The 23,826-nt window shown below is 53.3% G+C and overlaps 1 protein-coding gene across 1 annotated transcript in view; it reads right to left on the bottom strand.

Moving 5' to 3' along the window:
- Positions 1-5,324: 5,324 nt before the first annotated feature.
- PTPRS (protein tyrosine phosphatase receptor type S) overlaps positions 5,325-23,826 on the bottom strand; it is a 128,648-nt gene continuing 110,146 nt past the window's right edge. The window contains exons 23-34 of the mRNA XM_058821107.1: positions 20,775-20,872; positions 18,643-18,766; positions 15,309-15,484; positions 14,659-14,778; positions 13,420-13,574; positions 11,265-11,550; positions 10,740-10,918; positions 9,666-9,792; positions 9,442-9,567; positions 8,122-8,276; positions 7,292-7,427; positions 5,325-6,788 (exon numbers count right to left, since the gene is read on the bottom strand). Of these exons, the coding sequence (XP_058677090.1) occupies positions 6,720-6,788; positions 7,292-7,427; positions 8,122-8,276; positions 9,442-9,567; positions 9,666-9,792; positions 10,740-10,918; positions 11,265-11,550; positions 13,420-13,574; positions 14,659-14,778; positions 15,309-15,484; positions 18,643-18,766; positions 20,775-20,872 (1,751 nt within the window). The 3' untranslated portion in view covers positions 5,325-6,719. The remainder of the gene's footprint in view (positions 6,789-7,291; positions 7,428-8,121; positions 8,277-9,441; positions 9,568-9,665; positions 9,793-10,739; positions 10,919-11,264; positions 11,551-13,419; positions 13,575-14,658; positions 14,779-15,308; positions 15,485-18,642; positions 18,767-20,774; positions 20,873-23,826) is intronic.

The following is a 23,826-nucleotide window of genomic DNA, read 5'->3' as shown; positions in this document are numbered from 1 at the left end:
CCCGGTGTGCCCCCGTGTGCCTCATCTGCCCTGTGTGCCCCCTGTGTGCCCTGTGTGCCCGGTGTGCCCCCTGTGTGCCCCCGTGTGCCCCTGTGTGCCCGGTGTGCCCTGTGTGCCTCATCTGCCCTGTGTGCCCCCTGTGTGCCCTGTGTGCCCCTGTGTGCCCCCTGTGTGCCCCCGTGTGCCTCATCTGCCCTGTGTGCCCCCTGTGTGCCCTGTGTGCCCTGTGTGCCCCCTGTGTGCCCGGTGTGCCCTGTGTGCCTCATCTGCCCTGTGTGCCCCCTGTGTGCCCTGTGTGCCCTGTGTGCCCCTGTGTGCCCCCTGTGTGCCCCCGTGTGCCTCATCTGCCCTGTGTGCCCCTGTGTGCCCCTGTGTGCCCCTGTGTGCCCCTGTGTGCCCCCTGTGTGCCCCCGTGTGCCTCATCTGCCCTGTGTGCCCCCTGTGTGCCCTGTGTGCCCTGTGTGCCTCATCTGCCCTGTGTGCCCCCTGTGTGCCCGGTGTGCCCTGTGTGCCTCATCTGCCCTGTGTGCCCCCTGTGTGCCCTGTGTGCCCCCGTGTGCCCCTGTGTGCCCCTGTGTGCCTCATCTGCCCGGTGTGCCCTGTGTGCCCCCTGTGTGCCCCCGTGTGCCTCATCTGCCCTGTGTGCCCCCTGTGTGCCCTGTGTGCCCCTGTGTGCCCCTGTGTGCCCCTGTGTGCCCCCGTGTGCCTCATCTGCCCCCGTGTGCCCCCATGTGCCCGTGTGCCCCTGTGTGCCCCTGCGGGCACGGCACCAGCCCAGCCTGAACCCTGATTTCTGCCCCCTGGCTGGGAGGAGCTGGGGTTTGGGGTTTGGGAGATAAAGGCATGGAGGGGTCGGGATTTGGGGTTTGGGGTTTGAGATAAAGGCACAGAGGGTTTGGGATTTGGGGTTTGGGAGATAAAGGCATGGAGAGGTCGGGATTTGGGGTTTGAGATAAAGGCACGGAGGGGTTTGGGATTTGGGGTTTGGGATAAAGGCACGGAGGGGTCGGGATTTGGGGTTTGAGATAAAGGCACGGAGGGGTCGGGATTTGGGGTTTGAGATAAAGGCACGGAGGGGTCGGGATTTGGGGTTTGAGATAAAGGCACGGAGAGGTCGGGATTTGGGGTTTGAGATAAAGGCACGGAGGGGTTGGGATTTGGGGTTTGAGATAAAGGCACGGAGGGGTTGGGATTTGGGGTTTGAGATAAAGGCACGGAGGGGTTTGGGATTTGGGGTTTGAGATAAAGGCATGGAGGGGTTGGGATTTGGGGTTTGAGATAAAGGCACGGAGGGGTTTGGGATTTGGGGTTTGAGATAAAGGCACGGAGGGGTTGGGATTTGGGGTTTGAGATAAAGGCACAGAGGGGTCAGGATTTGGGGTTTGAGATAAAGGCACGGAGAGGTCGGGATTTGGGGTTTGAGATAAAGGCACGGAGGGGTCGGGATTTGGGGTTTGGGGAGATAAAGGCACGGAGGGGTTGGGATTTGGGGTTTGAGATAAAGGCACGGAGAGGTCGGGATTTGGGGTTTGAGATAAAGGCACGGAGGGGTCGGCATTTGGGGCTTTGATCCCTGGGCAGATTGCACAGGGATCCCGTGGGGGGTCAGCAGAAAATGGGAAAACCAGGGAGGGTAAAGGGTGGGTGCATCAAAGGGTTGGAGAGAGTGTGGTTATCCCACTTTACCACACATTATTGTCCTTTATCACACTTTATCACACTTTATCACGCAGCAGGGTCACTGCTGCTCTGCTCCAGCCCCAGGGCACCCCATCCTGCCAGGAACTGGGATTGGGACAGGGATTGGGATTGGGATTGGGACAGGGACAAGAAACAGGGACAGGGACAGGAATTGGAACAGGGACCAGAAACAAGGGACAAGGACAGGGATTTTGGGACAGGGACACCTCCCACTGTCCCAGGCTGCTCCAACCCTGTCCAGCCTGGCCTTGGGCACTTCCAGGGATCCAGGGGCAGCCCCAGCTGCTCTGGGCACCCTGTGCCAGGGCCTGCCCGCCTTCACAGCCAGCAATTGCCACAATTGTGGTGTTGCTGCGCTGGATGAACTCGTGGTTTCCTCCCTGGGAATGTGGGAGCAGGCTCCCTGTACCCTCTTCCCACAGGATGAACTTGTAGCAATAGTAAGACAATTTTCTCAGCACCTCTGAGGGTATTTACTTTTTCCATTTCAGTTCTACATCTGTTCACTCGCCGGCTTGGAATTTGCAACCATCTTATTTAGGAGAAGGAATTGATTTCTCGCTCTGTTACTGCTGCTCTCGGTATAATTAAAGCATATTGCAACGTGAGGAATTTCTCCTGGCCTGGGAACTGCTCTGCCACTTGGGTAATTCTGTAAACCAAGAAAAGCTTTTCCTTTTCCTCTGGAATGTAAATCACAGCTACAGCTGCTTTAAAGCCTTGGTTCTGCTGCGGGGGGCTGGGGGCTCCTGGTTCGGGGCTGTGCAGGGGCCTGGGGGCTTTTGCAAATCAGCCCCTCAGGGATTTGGCATCCAGGCTGCTGCCAGCTCCAGCTGGGGCACAGCCTGGCTCTGCCCAGCGTGCGAGTGGGAGACGAGCCCTTTGCTGCTCTGAGCTCTGTGGGCAGCTCTGGGATGGGGCTGGGGGCGTCTGGGGCAGGGCCAGGGGCGGCAGAATTGATCAAAGCAAGAGCAGAATTCCCTCAGTGATGGGATCAGCCCTGGTCAGGGTTTGGGGCAGCTCTGAGTCCTGTCAGGGTGGTCCTGCCTGGGTCTGAGCACTGAGCCGTGCCCTGGGCACCCCCAAGGAAAAGCTGGGCTGCAGGGGCGGCTTTGGCCCTGCTCATCTCTAATAAAAGGGGGCTCTGAGACCCCTGGTGAAACCTGTCCGTGCCTCAGCCCCGCTCCTGTGTGGATCTGCAGCCCCTGCTCTGTGAAACGTTCCCTGCAATGATTTATTTACTCCTTCCCCCCTGCTCACAGCTCTGATAAACGCTGTCAAAGCTGTCACTTGGAGCTCGTGTGAGAGAGAGACAGAGAGAGGGAAAAATCCTGGGATCAATAAGGAACACGAGCCCTCCCTGCTGTAACGGGCATTAATGGGCCATCACTTGGAGTTTAATTAAAACCAAAGTCAGCCCCGTGCCAGCTCTGGCACAGCAAACCCACAGAGAGCGAGCTCAGAGCAGGAATTCCTCTTTCATTTGCCCTTTGCCCCTGGGATGGGCACCAGGGTGCAACCCCAGAGCCAGGAATAATTTCTGTTATCATTTATTTTATCATTTGTTTTACCATTTATTAATCCCTGTAACTGGGATGCGATTCCAGATGTGATTCTCACTCTTGCTGGGCACTGCCAGGGTCCCAGGGAATGGTGCCAAGGCTGCCAGAGCTCCAGGAACCCCCAGGGATGCCCAGGATTGGATTGTTGGGTGTCTGTGCAGGGACAGAGGCTGCACTGATGACCCCTGAGTGTCCCTTCCAATTCAAGATATTCCATGATTCTGTGAAAATATTTCATCCTCTATTCGCCTCCTAACTGGCTTCCTGTGGAGTTGGTTGAGGTTTTTTTGAAAGATTTACTCAGCTCCCAGCTGCTGCTCAATTCTCTTTGCCACTCACCTTCCTGTGCTCCTTGTGGAATTTATTTCGGTGCTGTGAGGGGTTTGCATTTCAGCCTGGGGGATGGTCAGGGCAGCTCAGAAAGGGATGGAAGCAGAATGAGAGCCTGGAGAGCAGTGCTGGGGAGGGTTATGGGCACAGAGGGACAGGAATGGCAGAGCTGGGGGTGCAGGGAAGGCTGAGAAACAGAGCTCAGGAGAAGAATAATCAGTTTTTCCTTCCTACTCTTCAACGATGACATAAAGTGAGCATCAAAAATCCCCTCCCTGATGAGAGGCTGCTGAGGCGCCTGTCCTGCGTCTCGTGGCTGGAACCACTCGTGCTACAAATTCCCTTTGAGTCCAGATCATGAAGGCAAAACTCATTGCTGTTCCCAGACTGCCTGGAGGGCCACGAGCTGTGGGTACAAACCAGGAGATTTCTGGGTTTTATTCCTGTCCCTTGTTCCCTGGGCCATTGGGCTGCTGCTGTTTGATGTGTGCTTGGCTCCCTCCCCTCCGTCTCCCACATGGAGGAACAGCATTTTGGAGGTGGTGCCGTTCCCACCTGATGCTGATCATGGCTCTCTGGGAACCTGTAAATTGATTTTTTGTTCGTTTCTTTAAGCTGGAGCCAAGCTGCTGCTGCTGGTGGTGCCAGTGTAAGGAAGGAGAGGGGGAGCTGTGGAAGGGAGGGAAGGATCCCAGATCAACTCTCCCATCAGCGCCACCCCTGCCATGGCGGGGACACCTTCCCAAATCTCCCCAGATGAGAAATTTCCTTTTCTGCAGCCACGTTTGCCTCGCACAGGCGCCTATTTCCAGCAGGAGCAGAGGAGAGGAACTGCTCTGTGTCCCTGCTGAGCAGCAGGATGGGTTTGGGACGCCCTCCCACACACACGGGGCTGCAGCACGTTCAGACAATCTTCCTTTAATACAAAGTCAATATATCTACATACACCGTGGTATGAAAACCACTTACTGTTTCAGTTTGAAATAACAGTGTGAAAGCAACAGCACTTTGCTCTCATACAAAGAAAAAAAACCTCCCCCCTCCCCCCAACTTGTCCAGTAAGATTTTTGCTGCAACATACTTAGAAATTTGGGCAACTTTCACACAAATAAGTAAAATCTCGAAGAAGCCTTTCAGTCGGTTCTTTTTTTTTTTTTCTTTTTCATTTTTTCAGTTAAAGACAGGAAATGGGTTGTGTGGGGGGTTCTGGGCAGCACTTGATGGCCATGATTACCCCTTCTAGAAAAATAAAAAAAAAAAAAAAAGGAGAGGGCAGAGGTGAGCAGAGTTTGGGGCAGGGTGGCTTTTCTCAGATATTTCGAGCTCTGGATGCTGAAAGTCCTGGGCACTGGAGCCACAAGCAGCTCAGAGAGAGGCCAGGCTGGGTCTGCAACACACCTGGGGTGGTAAAAGACCTGTTGGGTGTCAAAACTCCAAAATCATTCTGTCTCCAGTCAGCAAAAGCCACTGGTGGTGTTGGATGTCCCAGCTCAGCCCTGGCCCTGCGTGGCCACAGATGAAGGGGAATTGGCACTGCCACCACCCCTGAAGGGGAATTGGCACTGCCACCACCCCTGCACCTCCTGCTCCCCTCCCTTCCAGGGACCTGGGATATGTCTGTGATTGAAAACAAGAGAACCCAAAAAAAAAAAAAAAAAATAAAAATACTAATAATAAAAAAAAAAAAAAAAAAAAATCCAGAAAGGACATTTTGTTCTTACATGAGCAAGTTAAACCTTTTAAATGGTAGAAAAGCAATATGTAGAAGTAGCAATTTGCACTGCATTTTTATATATCACAGCCATTACACGTAACATTTCTACAGTGAAAAAATAGACTGTCTTTGAACATAATATGAACAAATAAGCAAATTTTTCTTTTAAATTCATTGACTGATATTCTTTGTCTTTAAAAAAAAAAAAAAAGGAAAAAATACACTATTTAAAAAAAAAGGTAATGTCACTTGTTACAGTTACATCGATACTTTAAAGAAAGCCACTCACAGTATTTGCCATTGGATGCACCTTCCTGGATCTTTCCCAGTTCTTTTACAGCCGGGGCATGTTGGGGACAGTGGGAGATGTGCAAGGAGTGCCTGGTGCTGGGCCAGTCCTGAGAGGAGCTCCCGAGAGCTGCTGAGTTCAGAGGCGAGGGGCCGGCACCAGGAGCCAGCTGGGTTTGGGGAAAATCGATTTCTGCAGGTGGTTCTGGGGCTCCTGCAGGGAGATGGGGCTGGCAGGAGCAGGGGGACACGGCTGCTCGGGGCAGCAGAGGGCTGTGGATGTGCAAAGAGCCTGGGGAAGGGGCTGCCTTCGTCCCACCCTGCTCCGAGGAAAGCCTGATGTGCTGGGAGGGGGCCCAGACCCGGCAGCCAGAGACCCCAGCCCGAGCAAGGCAGGGGTTACCCCCCACAGCCAGCTCTGGGGGTTGTAACTCGCTCTTTCAGCCTTTTAAATACCCTAAAAAATAAAATTTTGGAATTAGAAGAAATGAGGAATGTTCCAAGTATTCAAAATGTGAGCTATAAAACCTCTGGCGTGGCAGGGGCATCCCGTGAATGTTTGCAAGGTGCCTGCAAGCCCAGAATCATCCCAATGCTGATACTGAGGTTATTAAGACTCCAGCTAGAAGAACTCCTGACCCTAAGTCTGCCTAAGTGTTGAGATTTAGCTCCTTTTCTTTCACAGATCACCTTCAATTCTGCAAGTGACTTCCTTTAAAGACTGCCAACTACATTAGTAAATAAACTGAACTCTAATGATGTAACCAAAGTCGGTTTTTCCTTCCCTTCTCCAGCAGAAACGGTTCCCAAGGTGTGTTGTAGCTTTTGGATCAGTTTCCCCATGTCCATCCATCCATCCATCCATCCATCCTCCCCAGGGAACACCTCCTGAGGTTGCAGAGCAGGTCTGAGCAGCCCTCCTGGGCCGCCCCTGCGAGGGCCAGGTCACAAGGTGGAGATGCCCAAGGGGTGTTCCTTCCAATCCTCCCCCCTGCTCCCGATGCACTGTCCAGATGAAAAGGTTCTTCTTCTGAGTCAGTTTTGTAAGTTCAAGCGCTCCTCCTGGGTCAGAAGAGGCCTTCCAGGACTGAAGTGGTTGGTAGAGTCTGCACAACGATGGCTTTTTATGTTGCATAGTGATCAAAACTTCCCAGATACTCCAGAGCTGCCTGGTAACAGAACTGGTATTCATCCTGCCAACAGCAAAGAGAAGCAGCCTCAGAGGTGGGAATGGGCTCCTCAGGATCCCTGTCCTGCTTTCCAGACAGCCCAAAGCTGAGCAGGAACCTTTGTGATTCTCAAAGAGCTGAGAACTCCCGAAAGAGGGAAGCTCCAGCTCTCCTTTATGCCTGTGCCTCTCAGGCACTGAACATCCCCCTCTCCTGTCAGCCCCTCAGCCAGATTTGTGTGCTTGGCTAAGAATAGAGCCTCCATACTGCCATGGAATCTTTAAGGGACTTCCTAACAATAGGAATATATATATTTTAAAATTCATTTTGTATTTCTTAGGTGAAGTCAGCAGTGCAGCCTGGGCCAGTGAAGGGAGTGAAACGAGAGGGGCTGGAGGTTCCTCCCTCAAGCCAAGCCAAGGCAAGCCAAGCCAAGCCAAGCCAAGCCAAGCCAAGCCAAGCCAAGCCAAGCCAAGCCAAGCCAAGCCATTTAATGATCCCTGGGACAGGTTGGGGGCCCCCCTCACCTCTGTTTGCACCATTGCAGGTCGTTGTGTTCGCAGCATCTTCACTGTCTGGAAAATATCTACAACCCCCTCGTAGCGCATCCGCTCCAGGACGATGCTCAGGGTGATGAACACTCCGGTCCTGCCCACGCCAGCACTGCAGGAAAGGGGGCAAATCATCAGGGAATTGTGTGCTGCAAGGTCCAAATGTCCCTGTAAATGCTGCTTGGGGTGGGGCTGAGCCCTGTGAATGTGTTGGAAGTGGAGAGCCTGGGTCAGTCCTCCAGGAGAGACACCCAGAAATAACCCAAGTGCCACAGAGTGACCCAAAAAATGTTTGGGGAAGGGAAATTTAAGAAGTTAAAAGCTTTGGTAGTGGTAAACAGTGTTCAGTGGGAAAATGATTCATAATATGTAATATTGGGCTTTTGAAAATGAATCATTTTAATAAGAATGGATCATCCTGTTCTGCCTGTGGGTAAGGAGGTACCATTCTTGCTAGCAGCAAACAGCCCAGCAGTGCTGGAGGTGTAAATTGGGTTGAGACTGGTAAAAGCCACTTCTAATTCTGCAGGTCAAATACTATAGATATTCTATAGATATGCTCTATGTCATATTATGGCTCCCATCTCCTTCAGAGATATTTCATCTCTCTAAACATAAAGAGTCAAAAGCCTTGTGGGCAGTGCCAGGGCTGAAGGGAGATGAGTTTGGCTGGCAGAGGCAAATGTTTGGCACCAACACCCCCAGAAATCTCCCTGCAAGGATGGGGTGGAAAGGGAGGATATCTGGATTTCAATTCCCTCTGCTCTCCCACATCCCATCTGGGTGAGGTGTGTCCAGGTGCCTACCTGCAGTGGACAGAGATGGGGCCATCCTGGCCAAACTGCTCCTTGGTCTTGTGCACCTGCCCAATGAAGTCGATGAAACCTTCTCCTGATTTTGGCACACCTTGTTCTGGCCAGTCAGTGAACTGGAACTGACGAACAGTTCGTGACTGACCGTCCTGGGGGACAAAACAGGAATAGTTCAACACCTGTGTTTGTGACAACACACAGAAAAGGCAAAAAAAACCCCTCCTGTTTTTGCTGCTGGTTTGTTAAAGGGCATGAAAAGTTGAGGCAGCTCAGTGCCGTAGTTGAGTGCACACGTATTTATTATCCAGCCCCATGGTGATGAAGCTGCTTGTGTTGCAGCTGACATTCCTGGAGTCAGGCTGTCAGCACAGATCCATATCCTGGCAGGTGCTGAAAGCTCTGACCACTGCAGACAGCACAGATGGAGTCTTCAGCAAAGGAACGTTCAAGGTGAGGTGTTGGCCCCTCTAATCAATCTTCACAAAGAATTGCCACAGTGTCAGAATTACAGCTGACAGGAAGATAAATCTTGTTCTATGAGGACTGATGAGGCATCCTCCTCCTCAACCTTGCAAATTGAATTATCAGGTTCTGGAATACTTTGGCAACCTCAAAAGCTGTGCTGTGAGAGGGAGGGTTATGTTTGCTACTGAAATTTGAGAAGGTATTGAAATGTTCCTTCAGATGAGAAAGCTGACATTGAATCGAAGATTATTGGAGTGAATTTGTCCCTTTGAACATGACTGACAGTGGCTCCTCTCCAAGCCATAGAAGTGCTCCTTTTCTGAAGGGTGCAGAAAAACCTTTGCAAGATTTTTATCAGCTTTTGCTTTCTGCTTTCACCTCAAATAAGCTGCAGCTAAACCCCAAAGCCAGGCACCTCTCTAACAAAGCAACTCAAGGCAGTGAGAGAGGTTTGAAACTACTTTCAATTTGTAAGAACAAATACTCCAGTCCAATCTGTGTGTGTGTGTGTTCTGTTCCTCATCACAACTGAGCTCTCGGGCACATGGACTCCAAACCTCCCTGGGCAGCCCCTTCCACCACCTGACCACACTTTACATGGAGAAATTCCTGCTGATGTCCAACCTGAACCTCCCCTGGCACAGCTTGAGGCTGTTTTGTCTTGTTCTGTGAGCAGAGCACCTTGTTCTGTGCAGGGTTTGGACTCGATGATCCTTGTGGGTCCCTTCCAGCCATGAGCTCTCCTCCACTGATAACACCAGAGAAAGTGTGGACACCTCAGCCAAGCCCCCCAAACCCTCCTGCCAACCCCATTCCTCCCAGTTTGAACTGCCCCACGCCAGCACCTACCCTGGCATCTGTGACCTTGAACTCCCTCAGGATGTACTGGGGCATGTTGTACTCAGCCATGGGGTCCACCACAAAGTACTGGTACCGTGCTGAGCGCTCTGCAGGCCAGTACTGGTGGCACTTCTCCTGTTGGGGCAAACAGGTCCTGTCAGCCCTTGTCCATCCTGCAGGATCCCCTCCCAGCCCCTCTCCTGCCCTCCAGGCTCCCTCCCAGCCCCACTCACCCGCCCCATCTCCCGAAGCTTGGTCAGCATCACCACGATGGTGGAGTTGTTTTCCCAGAGCATCCTCCAGAAGTCCTCGGTGGTCTCTGCCAGCGGCCCCTGCGTGGCTATGTAGGCTCTCTGCTGCCTGGGGAGCCCAAAGCAAGGAGGGGGTCAGGGGGGTGAGCACTGCATGGGCAGCAGCTTTGGGGAATGCAGGGAAAGGCTGGAGAGTGGCAGAGCACACGGAAATGCTGGGGAAGGACTAGAACTGCACAGGGTCTAAAGGGGTTGGGATGTCTTTGGTGCCAGTGGTCAAAATAAAGAGCCAATGGTGAAGCTCTCCTTAAATATCACTTCCAAGGGGTAAATCCAACCTAATCCCAGTGCCACAGCCATGGCCAGCACTGCTGGTCCTGGACAGGAGGAAAAGCTGAACATGGAGTTGCTTTGCTCCCTCCAAACCCACCCATGGAGTGCTGCAGCTCCCAGGGCTGAATTTTCCTGGGAGAAACTTTGGGGATCGCAATGCCCCCACATCACAGAGGTAACAAAAGGGCAATCCATATTGAGAAACCTGCCAACAGCCAAATCCACACTGGGCTGATCCTCTGTGTGCTCAGGACCTGCAGCTGAGGAGGGGCTGCACTGCTTTAGAGAATCATTTAATAATAATTTAATAATTTAATCATCATAGAGGTAATTTAAGACCACTACAGGGGAAAATCTCCTCAGCAGGCTGGATTTGGGTGTGGGGTGGGATTTAGCCCTGGCACCCGTGATGGGGCAGGTGATGGGCAGCACAGGTGATGGGGCCGGTGATGGCCAAGAGAGGTGATGGGGAAGGTAATGGGGCAGGTGATGGCCAGCAGGGGCTGCCCGTGCAGGTGACGGGGCAGGTCGTGGCCAGCACAGGTGATGGCCAGCAGGGGCTGCCCGTGCAGGTGATGGGGCAGGTCGTGGCCAGCACAGGTCGTGGCCAGCAGGGGCTGCCCGTGCAGGTGATGGGGCAGGTCGTGGCCAGCACAGGTCGTGGCCAGCAGGGGCTGCCCGTGCAGAGGCAGCCCGGGCTCGGGGCTCGGGGCTCGGCCGTACCTGTAGCCATCAATGAAGCTGGCGTTGATGTAGTCGGAGCCCTCGACGCCGCGGATAGGCTGCAGGCACACCCGCGTGGTCTCGTAGGGCATGATGTTCACCAGGCGGTTCTTGAACTTGTTGCAGGGCAGGTTGGCGCTGATGAAGCGCGAGGTGTGGGCCTTGGAGTTGGCCAGGCGCTGCGGGCAGGGGACACTCACTGGAGGCTGCTCCTGACCCATGCCAGCCCCTTAACCTGTCCTACCCTCTGGGTGCCCTCCTGGGGTTTGTTTTTGGGGGTGAGGCCTTTCCCTAAGCAAAGCTTTCAGAAAATAGTACTACTACTAAAAAAGTTAAAAATCCCTCCAATTTAAGAGGGAGTAAAGTCATTCTGGGTCTGGAGCGACCAAGGAAGCAGCCTGTGGTGCCAGTCTGGCTTTCCCAGGGAACTGCAATGTAAGTACCTCCCACATGGAAGCAGCAAGGTGCCACCAGCCTGACGAAGGCTCCCTGTGACCACCCAGCCCTGGGCAGGCCCATCCTCACCTTGAACTCCAGCTCCATGCCCGTGACGTGCTCCCTGGCCTCGATCTGTGCCAGTTTCTGGATGTAGCTGTAGAGGTTCCGAGCCGGGACCTCGGTGTTGCCGCAGGCCACGGCCTCCAGCAAGGCATCGTGGATGAAGCTGTACTGGTCCTCAGTCTGCACCATGTAGTTGCGCTGGGACCTCATGAGGGTGACGTGCCCGTAGATGTCCACGGTCTTCTCGTGCTTGATCCTCTCCAGCATGGCGTCGATCACGATGAAGCAGCCGGTGCGTCCCACGCCCGCGCTGGGGACAGGGCACGGGGAGTGAGAGTCTGGCCTTCACTGGGCGGTGCCTGCTGCCCCTGCACGCTGCTCTGTGTACCCTGCACACTGTTCCGTGTCCCCTGCATGCTGCTCTGTGTCCCCTCCGTATCTCTCTGTGTCCCCTGCACGCTGCTCTGTGTCCCTTCCATACCTGTCTGTGTCCCCTCCACACCTCTCTGTCCTGTGTCCCCTCCACACCCCTCCATCCCCTCTCCACACTGCTCTGTCCTGTGTCCCCTCCACATCACTCTGTCCCCCCTGCACACTGTCCTGTCCTCCCTCCACACTGCTCCATTCCCTCTCCACACCTCTCTGTCCCCTCTCCACACTGTCCTGTCCCCTCTCCACCCTGCTCTGTCGTGTCCCCCCTCCACTGTGACACCCCAGGCCAGGCACAGCTGTGGCAGCCCCCCTGAGGCTCCAACAAGGGGCTGGCAGGATCTAAACCCCCCTGTTTAATGCCTCAGATCTCTGCAGCTGAAAGAGCACCGATGTTGTAATGAGCAACATGCGTCACCTCTCTCCCTCAATGTTTTTGTGCATCAGGTAACATCAGACCCGTGTGTAATGGCATTTGTGCCTCAGCAGGGCTCTGTGCTCTCTTGGGCCACTGCTAATAAAGGGTTTCCTTTTACCATTCCAGTGCTGTCCCTTTTTTCCTGGAGCCCCCTTGATCTCTGTTAATTAGACTGCCTAACACCTGAACCAAGCAGGTGACTGGAGCTTTGGCAAGAATTTAGCAGCTGATCTGGGAGCTGGTTGTGAGCTGACAGCTCTTTATTCATTTTCTGAGGTGCACAATAATTGCCATCTGCAAGGGTAGTGATAAGTTGCCCACTCACAAAGACTGTTTAAATGGCATCCTCCAGCAGAGGCAGGATTAGCTTCCCCAGCAGCCTGCACAATGCAGATCTTCCCCCAGTGCCCAGGAACCTGCAGGCTCCTCCACACCCTCCTGAGGAACACAGGGATTTATCTGCATTGAGGCCTCGAGGATTCCTCACTGGGTTGTAAATTGAATTAGGGAATGCTACCTGCCTTCAGCCTGGCATTATCAGGAAGGCTGCAGCACTCAGAAACCCTCTGTCAATCACTGTCAGCCCTGCCTTGGGCAGCTGAGGCAGCTCTGCCTCCCAAACACCTCCAACACCCTCTGAGGTCACACCTGATCCTCCTCCTCCTTTCTCACTGTGGCCACAAACAGCCCCACCACACAGAACCAGACACTGCTACAGCACCAGGCACTTCCCATTGCTTACAGGATCATCAAACCCCAGAATGGTTCGGTTCCAAAGGGACCCTAAAGCTCATCCAGTGCCACCCCTGCCATGGCCAGGGACACCTTCCACTGGAGCAGGTTACCCCAAGCCCTGCCCAGCCTGGCCTGCAGCACTTGATCCAAGTCATTTGGCCCCAATAGTAACCCAATGGTCTCAGGAGCCACTCATCTTGGTGCAAGTCCAAGTGAAAGTAATGGACCTCTCACTAGTCCTAAATACATCCATACTCTTAACCCTAGTAACCCTCTCCACCCCCATCCTATTCCCTCTTCTATCCAACAACCTCAAAGCCACTCCTAGCACAATTACAAACACAGTCAAACCTTCCTTCTTAATCAGCCTAATCCCAATAACAATCTACATCCACTCTGGAACAGAAAGCCTCACCTCCTTCTAGGAATGAAAGTTCATCACAAACTTCAAAATCCCCATCATGCTGTTCCTCATCATCTCAGGACATGCTGAGCTCAACGGAATCCCCAGGTCCCTTTCTCAGGTGCTGCCCGGGAACGCACCTGTGCCCAGGTAAACCCACCCCCTCCAGAAGTGCCAGGGGAGGGGAGCAGTACCTGCAGTGCACCACGATGGGCCCGGCATCCGGGGGGTTGCAGGTTTTGACCCGTCTGAGGAAGGCCAGGAAGGGCGTGGGGTACTCGGGCACGCCGTGGTCGGGCCAGGCCGTGAACTGGAACTGCCGCACCTCGCGCTTCTCGCTGGAGCCGTTCTGCAGCACAGCACGGCACAGTGCGGGGGTCAGGGACAGCAGCACAGCACAGCACGGGGTCAGGGACAGCAAACTGCCTGGGATGGTGTGCCCTGGGCACGGCACAGCACAGCACAGGGCCCAGGGACAGCAAAACCAAACTGCCTGGGCTGGGTGTGCCCTGAGCCACAACCCCATCTGTGCTCCCCCACTGCATACAGGGAAAGGCAGGAGCTGCTTCAGAAGGACCCTGTTTATTAAGAATATCTGTAATGCTTATTGTTATTTTAATTTTATTAAAGTCGAGTCACGGGATGGTTTGAGGGGGATATTAAAGCTCATCCAGTGCCACCCCGTCAATGTCCCATATTATTTGTTGATAACGTACAGGTGTAAGCTCGCCTCGTAGAGGGAGGACCCTGGTTACTCATTCTAGCATTAATTCTCCTACTTAAATATAGGTTGTTAATGGGGAGGGAGTCATGAAGTTCTGATATTTTTGGAATGTAGAGCTTTAATGCACTTTTTGTTGATGACTGCTTGAGGTCCCACATAATAATTGGGGAATCAATATTTATCCGCTTGTAGAGATTGTATTCTTTTTTAAAAGGAGCTGTACCCCCTTTAAATAGCCCTTAATTCACTTCATTAGGGTTAGTGGGTTTTCCTTGGAGAAGAATTAAGAGCGAACTTAGATTTGTTTCACAGGTGACCAGCTATCACCCAGCTGGGCTGGGAATAATGGGACATTCACGGGATGGTGAAGGGGACATTAAAGCTCATCCAGTGCCACCCCTGCCTTGCACAGGGTGTGCCTCCCTCCTTGTTAGGAGGGAATCCAGAGCTCTTGGGGGTGGGAATGAAGGTTTGGAACTGCCACGAGTCAAACTGGTGACATCAAAGATTTATTGATCTTTTGGAATGTTGCAGCCTGAGACCCCTTTGTAACTGAAACCTGCAGGTGTAAAATAGCTCAGGGTATGTGACCCCTTCCCAACTCACTGTTGTGAGTTTTTCCCTTATGAGAAACCCTTGAGTATTCCTGCAGTTCACCAGGAGTGTTCCAGCCCCTCTCCAGGGAAAAGAGGAGCAGGAGCCAGCTCACCTTGTGCAGGGAGAAGGTCCTGACGCAGAAGGTGGCCAGCTCAATGGTGTCCAGCAAGGTCACCTGGATCATCCCATAGGTGTCTGTGCCTCGGCCTGGCCAGTACTGGTCACACTTTATCTGCAAGGCAAGGAGGGATGGCTCAGTGCTGGGCAAACCCAAACTGGGGGGTGCTCATTCCCAAAATGCCCTGGTGGCAAAGGCAAGGGGAGGTGCAAGAAGTGTCTCTGCACAGCACCAGGACAGGGACAAACCCACCAGAAAAAGCTCCTACTGACTAAGCACAGACTTTGATGCTACATCGATCCCACAGACAACAGACTGGAATGATCCTGAAGATTAGAGGGAATGTACTGGGGCTTGTTAAACAAGAGAACTGAATGTGAAACTTGCCACATGATTAGCTCCAAGACAGACATGCAGTGGGATCCAGCAACCCCTTCTCCTGGAGTTGCCAAGGAGGCTGCAGCTTTCCAGGGTGAATGGTTTGTTTTTTTTACAAGCAATGAATCACTGAACTTTCAGGGTGCTGGCAGAGCAGGCAGAAATCCCCCCCCGGCTGCACATCAAAGGGATTTGCCGTTCCCCCAGCTCTCCCCTCCAATCCCCCTGGATTATGACTAACCAGTCATCCCTCTCATGCATCTTACCCGTGATTTCTCCTCCAGCTTAGTCATCATGACAATGGTGGCTGAGCGCTGCTCCCACACCATCCTCCAGAAGTCCCCAAAGGTCTCTGGCAGGGGCCCCTGGGTGGCAATGTAGGCGTTCTGCTTCCGGTACCCGTCGATGTAGTTGGCATTGATGTAATCACTGCCCACAATTCCTGTGTCAAATCAGCAAAAATCAGCCATCTGCAAGGACTTCACACAGCTGGAAGCTGCGCTGAGGAGATTTTTGCAGGGACGCTGTTAGAGTGAAGCTCACCGCAGAAACACCCGAGCCTTGGTGGGTCAGGATGACCCAGGCTCCTGGCAAGGTGTTCCCAGCTCAAGCTCCTGCATTGCAGAGAGACAGCAACTCCTTGCAAAAGGTATTAAAGAGACCAAGTATCAGGCCTTGAAACCGTGGTGTTTTTCCTCATGTGCTTAACAGGAGCAAAGTCCTGGAGCAGGGCTCCTGCTGCATCAATGTCCATAGGACAAACCCGAGTCCTTGTCCCAGCCTGCCCCGAGCCCGGGCAGAAATGCACCTGGTCAATGACTGTGTGGTCCATAATCTAATGCCAGGCATTGAGCTACAGCTGGACAGAGTAAAGAATAAAGCCAGGCTTGATTTAGCCAATGAAGGCTTTGAAATTACAGGCTTTGACTTGCTGTAAATTGCCCGCTGTCATTTTTAAGAGTGTTTTTTTTTTTCCCTACCCGCATGAGTTACAGGCTATTGAGCTCCAGCTGCTCGCCTGGGTCCTTGCTTGAGGGTTTGGGATGAGCAGGAGGCACTGCCAGAGTGAAGAGGTTGATTGGGACATGGCAGGAGAAAGCTGCTCTGAAGTTAAAACGCCCAGGTTCAGCTCCGGAGCCGGCGCCTGGCACGGAGCACTCGGGGCTGGTTTGGCTGCTCCCGAGCACAGCGAGTGCCTGGCAAGGCTGGCAGGATCTGCAAACCCATGATTAACTCGGTGCAGAGCCCTTCACTCCTGTCTGCAGGGGAGCCAAGGCTGGGGAGCAGCACCAGTGGGGACTGGGCTGCAGGAATGGGGGCTGCAGGAATGGGGGCTGCAGCACTGGGGGCTGCAGCAATGGGGGCTGCAGGAATGGAGGCTGCAGGAATGGAGGCTGCAGCAATGGGGGCTGCAGCAATGGGGGCTGCAGCACTGGGGGCTGCAGGAATGGGGGCTGCAGCAATGGGGGCTGCAGCACTGGGGGCTGCAGGAATGGGAGCTGCAGCCATGGGGGCTGCAGGAATGGAGGCTGCAGCAATGGGGGCTGCAGCAATGGAGGCTGCAGCAATGGGGGCTGCAGGAATGGGAGCTGCAGCCATGGGGGCTGCAGGAATGGAGGCTGCAGCAATGGGGGCTGCAGGAATGGGGGCTGCAGGAATGGAGGCTGCAGCACTGGGGGCTGCAGGAATGGGGGCTGCAGCACTGGGGGCTTCAGCAATGGGGGCTGCAGGAATGGGGGCTGCAGGAATGGGGGCTGCAGCACTGGGGGCTGCAGCAATGGGGGCTGCAGCAATGGGGGCTGCAGCAATGGGGGCTGCAGCTGGTGAGGGGTGAGCCCAGAGCAGCCTCCCTGTCCTCAAGGGCACCCGGGAACTTCAGCTGCTGGGAAATGGCTTTTGATTAAATTTCTGCAGGGTTCCCTACCCTTGCTCCCTCCCAGTCTGAAATTTCAGGAGGGAGAGAAGGTGGCTGCCATGGCAGGAGTGTGTTTAGGGCTGAGCTTCCAGAATTAATCTCCTCTGCAGCCCCCTGGGGTCCACTCTGTCATTTGAAATGGTGGCGTGAGCTCCTGCAAAGTTTCACTGTGTGACAGCCCCAGCTTCAGAGAAGTCACAGAATTAAAACCACTGCTTCTCCCTGACCAAGCAGGCAGTGGCAGTCTGCATCCTCAACAAATTCAGATTTTAAACAAAGAAAAAGCAACAAAACTATAATTCCTCCAGCTCCTTTCATCTTCCAGCCCTGAGCATAACACAGAGCCCGGCAGGAAGGAGCACAGCAGCCAAGACATGTCAGAACCTCTCACATGCTTGAAAATTCAACCTTGGCCCATCATCCTTGCACTGTTGGTCCCTCACAGAGCCCTGGGCAGAGCTGGAAGTGCTGCCTGCATCCAGCCCCAGATCCAAGACCAGCCCAAGTGTCCTTCACTCCCTCACTTGTGCTCTTCTCCCCTCCCTTGAATGACAAAGCAACTTTTTAAAGCCTCTGCTTTCCTTGGCTCATACAATATTAATCTCGGAATTAAACCAAGGCAGAACACAGTCAGCTTCACAAGGAGAAACATTTAAAGCCCTCTAATAGCAGGCCAGAGCAATCCAGATTTGTGCAGTTTTTTGGCAGATCACCGTGCTCTGCTGCTGCCTCAGCTCTCCCCCTTCCCCGTGCCCCTCAGAGCTACCGTGGCACAGGGAGATTATTTTAGCAATTCCCTGGTCTCAAAGGCTTTGGAATTAACCTCTCCATTCACCAGGCAGTTACCAGGACATCCCACATCCTCTCTGCTCTGATGATCAGCTCTTGGCAATGCAAGCCTGGCCTTGAAGGCTTTATCCACCCAGCACAGCCACATCCTGAGCCCATGAAACTCCAGCATTATCTTGGCAGCAGCAACCCAAGCAGGTGCCCTGTTCAACTCCATCTCAAGCCCCTCTTATCCTGGCGTGCACTGGAGCAGCTCTGTCAAGAGCCACAAGTTGTGAAATTTAATGTAAATTTCCTGACTGCACCATCGCTCACACAAGCAGCTCAGGAAACAATTTATGACCCGCCAGGCTTGCTCTAACCCCTTCTTATCCCCAGCCTTTTAGGGGCCAGGGCTGCAGCAGGGGCTGCATATCAAGTGATCTTTGTGCCTGTACAACTCAGTGGCCACATCTTTGCTGCTGCTGCCTCTCACATTTGCTTCCCACTCCTCCCTGAGCAGCCCTGCTCCGTGTTCCACCACCCTGCTCTGCTCCCTCTGAAGCACTGTGTGGTCTGAATGCTTCCTCTTAGTCAGAGCTGTACCAAACAGGCATCTCCAAGCAAAGGGAAGGCAGTTTCTTGATAAACCAGCCCTTGATATGAGGGATTGCAGCTCCAGGGGAATATGTCAGTCACCAGAATTTAACAAATGCTCGGTTTACAGAGGTATCTCCTGCTTGCCAAACTCCCAGGGAGACGTAAAGAGAAGAATATAAATGGAGATGAGAGAAGAGCGTGTGCAGTGTGTTCCCTGCAGGAATCCATCCTGGGGAGGATGGAGCAGGGGGAGAAGAGTGTGTTTCCTGCAGGAATCCACCCTGGGGAGGATGGAGCAGGGGCTGCTCCCTCCCTACCTTCGATGGGCAGCAGGATGACACGCGAGTGGTCGTAGGCGATCACGTTGGCGTAGCGGTTCTTGGGCTTGTTCACCTCCAGGTTGGAGTGCTCCCAGGTGAACTGCTGGCCAGGGTCGATGGACTGGAGGCATTGGGAAGGGAAATGGGAGAGTCAGTGAGGAGAAAAGCAGCAAATGCAGTTCTGAGCTCTTGCTCCACGTGGCTCTGCAGGTCTCACTCAGGAGCACAACAATCACAATTTGCCAGAGCCCAGCTTTGCTGTGGGAAAGCCCCATGGAGCAGCTGATGTTCCATCTCCCTTGGCCCCAGATGGAATACCTAAGGTCATTCCCCCTCTGGACTCGGCACCAAAGGTTTCCAGTGCAAATGAGGAGGAATCCCCACAGGAACCTGGCAGGGACAAGAGTGCATCCCCCAGCACAGAAGAGGGGTAGGGACCCCAGCCCTAGGACACTCAATCAACATGGGTTTTTCTTAGAAGGGATGAAAGAATAAACAATGAAATGCACTGGAGAGAAAAATCCCCTCTGCCTGTCCTAGTGATTTATGCCAGGTTTGGTGGTGGGGGTTTTTTTTCCTCTCTAAAGTCCAGCTGTCCCAGATATGGAAATTAGGTTAATTACGTTTACCTCTAAATCCTCAGCCAGAGAATTAAATAAAACAAGGGCTTAATTCCTTCATCATTTTGCAGAGCCCTTGGGGTTTGCCTCAATTGGAGGCTTGGCAGGAGCGTGCAGAGCTGTGTTTGCTGCTGCTTGCTCTCCCTCTGGCTGCCACCCTTTGGGGACGGGGTCCCAGATCCCAGACCCACCCCTCTGAGCCAGCCCCACTGCCCTCCCTGGCTGTGCCCACCCACCCCGGGCACAGCTGGTACAAAACCATGCACAAAACCAGCTCAGAGCTCACTCTGGCTGCGGAGAATTCCTAACTAATGGGTATTTATACTATTGTAATGTGTCTGTTTGCTCTCCATCCCTCTAATCATGCCTCGCCTTCACTTCATTAGCGATGTTTGTTCAGCTCTGGCTCTCCCTCTGGAGGAGGCTGGGCTGGCTCAGAGCCAGGGCACTCGGGATGTGGCATTATGCAGATCAGCCTCTGGAATCTGGATGGAGCTCAGAACGAGCTGCTGCTGCTGCCCCCGAGACCCAGCGTGGGAGGAGAGACCCAGGCAGAGCAGAATGAGCCTTCTCCAAGGCCTGACCCTGCTCCAGGTGCCCGGGGATCAGGGAGTCAGGGCAGGGAGAAGCAGCCCTTGATTGGAAAACATCCCCTGGCTCCCTGCCTGCAAACAGACGCAGCCAGTCCAGACTCACCATTAGGCTAAAAATGCCAGGGCATTTGGTGTCTTTCAACAGCAAAACCAGGAGCAGAGAGAGGCTTTTTACACGGGCATGGAATGATAGGACAAGGGGCTTTAAACTGACAGGTTTTAGGGTGGGTATGAGGAGAAATTCCTGCCTGTGAGGTGGGGAAGGCCCTGAGCAGCTGTGGCTGCCCCTGGGTCCCTGGCAGTGCCCAAGGCCAGGCTGGACAGGGCTTGGAGCAGCCTGGGACAGTTAAAGGTCCCTGCTGATGGCAGGGGGACACTGGATGGGCTTTAAGATACTTCCATCCCACACCAGTCTGGGATTGGTCATTACATTTTCCCTATCACTACCTGCACAAACCCCTCAGACATGACAAGAAGCACAAACCATCCTGTTTTCCCATCTTTAGCTCCGTGGCTGCCGATGGCATCAGCTGTGGAGCACTCCCTGCTCCTCTCACCCAGCTCAGCTGTAAAAACTGGGTGTCACAGCCCTTCACTCGGTCTCCTGTGTCCTGCAGCAATCATGGGCACCCCAAGGACAGCTCCATCCCTTCCAGGACTGCATCCCTTCTCTGAGAGAGCTCAGCCTCTGCTGAGCCAACAGGAGCAGCTCATGCACCAACCTCTTGCTTTTTATGAGCTAGAATTGAACCCAGCAAAGCTCTCAGCAAGTACTTAATTTTCAATACATAAATAGCTTTTAAATTTCAGCTAACCAGGTCTTTAAAATGAAGCTGTTCATTTGGATGAAGGCCTGTCTGAATTCCCTAATTCCTGGCTCTGCAAACCCATGCACAGCACTCACTCTTGCTCATACCTCATACTCTTGGGATAATTTCAGGTTATCATTAGCTTTGAGATGCTCTGTGTGTTCAGCCAGCTCGGAAACGGGGATGGGTGGGTGGCTGAGCATACCTAAAAGACAAGACAGCAGGAAAAGGATCTCATTTAATAATGACTAAAATTCACAACCGTTGCGCATTTTATAAGAAAGAAGGAACAAGAAAAGAAAATAAATTACAATGTAAGATCTGCAATGAAAGTAGGGAGGTTAGAAGAGAAGAATTCAGGGCTCGAAATTGTGTCCTTGGAAGTAAAAAAAAAAAAAAAAATCAAGGAAATAAAAAACAAAAAACAGTAAAATGAGAGTGTTCCCGTGATGGCCCCATTTTCAATGTAGAAATCAGAGCAAAAACAAAAAGGAAAATCTGAAGAGCAGATGCGTGTTAGCGATTCCAAAGTGGACTTGGAATGAGCAAACGCTGCCAGAGGAACCCACGCAGCAAATGGCACAGCACCCGCCAGGATCAGGAACCAGCTCCAACAGAAAGGGAGGCAGGGGCAGATCCAGCCAACCATGGAGATGTGGGCAGGAGATGGGAATATGCAGATGGGGGGAAGCAGGGGAGGCTTTTCAGGAACTGCACTTTGTGATCTTTAAGGTCTTTTCCGACCTCTGGGATGCTCTGGGTTGTTTTTTGCGCAGTGCTGAGAAGAACTCTGCAAGTTCTCAGTCTGCTCATGGGCACTGAGCTCTGACCCCCACCATTCCCAGGGTGCAGCCAGCCTGGAAGCACCCAGCAGGCTCCTGTTGCCTCTCCTGGCTGGTGGGGGATGCTCCTTGTGCAGCACAGCCCTCCCTTCCTCCCAGTGCTGTGGGCTGGGCTGTGCAGCCCCATCCGGGCACCTTCTGGGAGGGAGATTGGGCATGATGTTCCTGAGCTGGTTCAGCTGCTGCCCCTGCAATCCCCCAGCACTGTGGTGTGCTGGTGTTGAGGCAGCCAGGGAACTCACTGGAGCCATACTGGGAGGTCTCGCTGGTCAGACTGGTCCAACTGGGGCACATCTCAGCCAGCAGCCATGGCTGACTCAGTTCTCAGCCTGGGATTTGCACATCCTGCTCTGAAAGGGGCAGCTGGAGCTCTGGGAAGAGCAAGCTCAGACCCTTCCTTTCCAGGGAACTCACTGGAGCCATACTGGGAGGTCCCACTGGGTCAGACTGGTCCAGCTGGGGCACATCTCAGCCATGGCTGACTCAGTTCTCAGCCTGGGATTTGCACATCCTGCTCTGAAAGGGGCACCTGGAGCTCTGGGAAGAGCAGAGACCCTTCCCTGCCCACAGCATCTCAAAGGCTGCGCTGCAAACCCACAGGAAAAGCTCTCCGTGCTTTGCTCATCTGCATGGGATTATGTTTCTCCAAAGGCTTCCCATGCTGTCTGCCAGCCTCCCCAGAGGCCTGGAGAGCAGCACTGTGAGAAGCCCTGGGCAGTGCCCCCGATGAGAAGGACAGGGGTGGAGAAGAGATGGAAGCCAGGGAGAATTTCGAGCCCCGTGGGTGTTGGTGGGTGACAAAGCAGCGGCGTGGCAGCAGCATGGTCAGATAACTCTGAAAACTCAGCACAGAGATGGCAAAGCAAGCATGACATCCTCAGTTTTACAGTGACTTGGGAGAGGTGCTGCTTCCCCCAGGCCTGGGCACGGGGTGAGTCTGCCAAACCTCGACAGGTTTCTCCTAAGCTCACCACACATCTATTTTCAGCACAAGGAAATAGGGCTGAAAATAGATGAAGAGGGGAAATATACCAAAAAAGCTCACAAAAATAACCCTGAGCTATCCTGGAGGCTGTGCTGGCTCCATTACAGCCTGCTGGGATCAGGGCAGGAAACCTCTCTGGGCTCATGGAGGAAAAACTCCCATTTAATCTCTTGTTGTCCTGTCCCACCACACCTGGAGGAGGGTTATTGCTCCACCTGCACGGAGGGGGCTGCCATCCACCCCAGGCTGGGGTGGTGGCAGGAGCTGGTCCTCTCCCAGTGTGGGATGGGGAGGCCACCCTGGCTGGGATGTTCCAGATCAGACCAAACCAGTTTAACACCACCAGCACTCGATAGACATGTAGGTTAAAAGGAGAAAATAAACAATCTGAAACCGCAGCAATAACAAGCAAGAAAAACCCCAGATCCTCCTTGGCTCAGAAGTCATGGAGCAACACGAGCAAGAACCTCTGAGCCTGTGGGCTGCATGGGAAAAGCCCTCTGTAGCAATCTGGAATGAGGACTCACCTTCCCCGTGAAGGAATTTCCCAGATTTCCTTCATAAAACCCCAGGAAAAGCCCAGAGTGTGACCCCAGCAGCTCTGCCCTTTGCTGGGACCATCCTGCTTCCCCTGCAACCCTCCCTGCACAGAGCCTGGCTGGGAGCAATGGGAACTTGTTCTGCTGCTGTTAAGGACAGAAACTCCTCATGGGATTCTTTCCTAGGGCTCTTTGGAATAAAAGAAGCTCTGCAGCAATAAACACTGCCCCGCTCAAAGTGCCAAGTGCATGGGGTTTGCAGTAGGATCCAGGAGCTGGCCATGGAACGAGGCAGGAGTGGCACTGCCTCAGCTCTTCTCTCCTTTAATTCAGGAACTCATCTGGGGTGTGAGTGGCTGAGTTTAGCCAGGAAAATACCCACATCCCCTCCGTTACAATGAGGGGACAATTGTGACATATTCCATACCAAACAAACCGATATTTGGTGTAAATTTCCCAGCCCCTGCATCTCCCAGCACAAGCAGCATCTGTGACTCTTCACATTTGTCAGCTGAAACCTCACATCCTTCCCTGCCCAGTATTAAGAAAAAAAAATCCAAGCCCACACCACCCAGCAAGGCTGGGATCTTGGCTCCTAATGGGATGAAATCTTTCCGAGCCAGTCTCATCTAACATTTCAATCACTTGAATCTCTCTAATCTTATCACAAAAGACTTGATTCTCTGTGCACCAGCCAAGTCGCCAGAAACGTCGCCCTAACAACATCTGCTCTGTGGCCAGAGCCCATTTATCCTGCAAAGTCACCGTGGCTGGAGGCACTCTGTGAGATCTG

The sequence above is a fragment of the Ammospiza caudacuta genome, chromosome 28 (genome assembly GCF_027887145.1).
Source record: "Ammospiza caudacuta isolate bAmmCau1 chromosome 28, bAmmCau1.pri, whole genome shotgun sequence".
Taxonomy (NCBI): domain Eukaryota; kingdom Metazoa; phylum Chordata; class Aves; order Passeriformes; family Passerellidae; genus Ammospiza; species Ammospiza caudacuta.
This window is presented reverse-complemented; position numbering and strand designations above follow the sequence as displayed.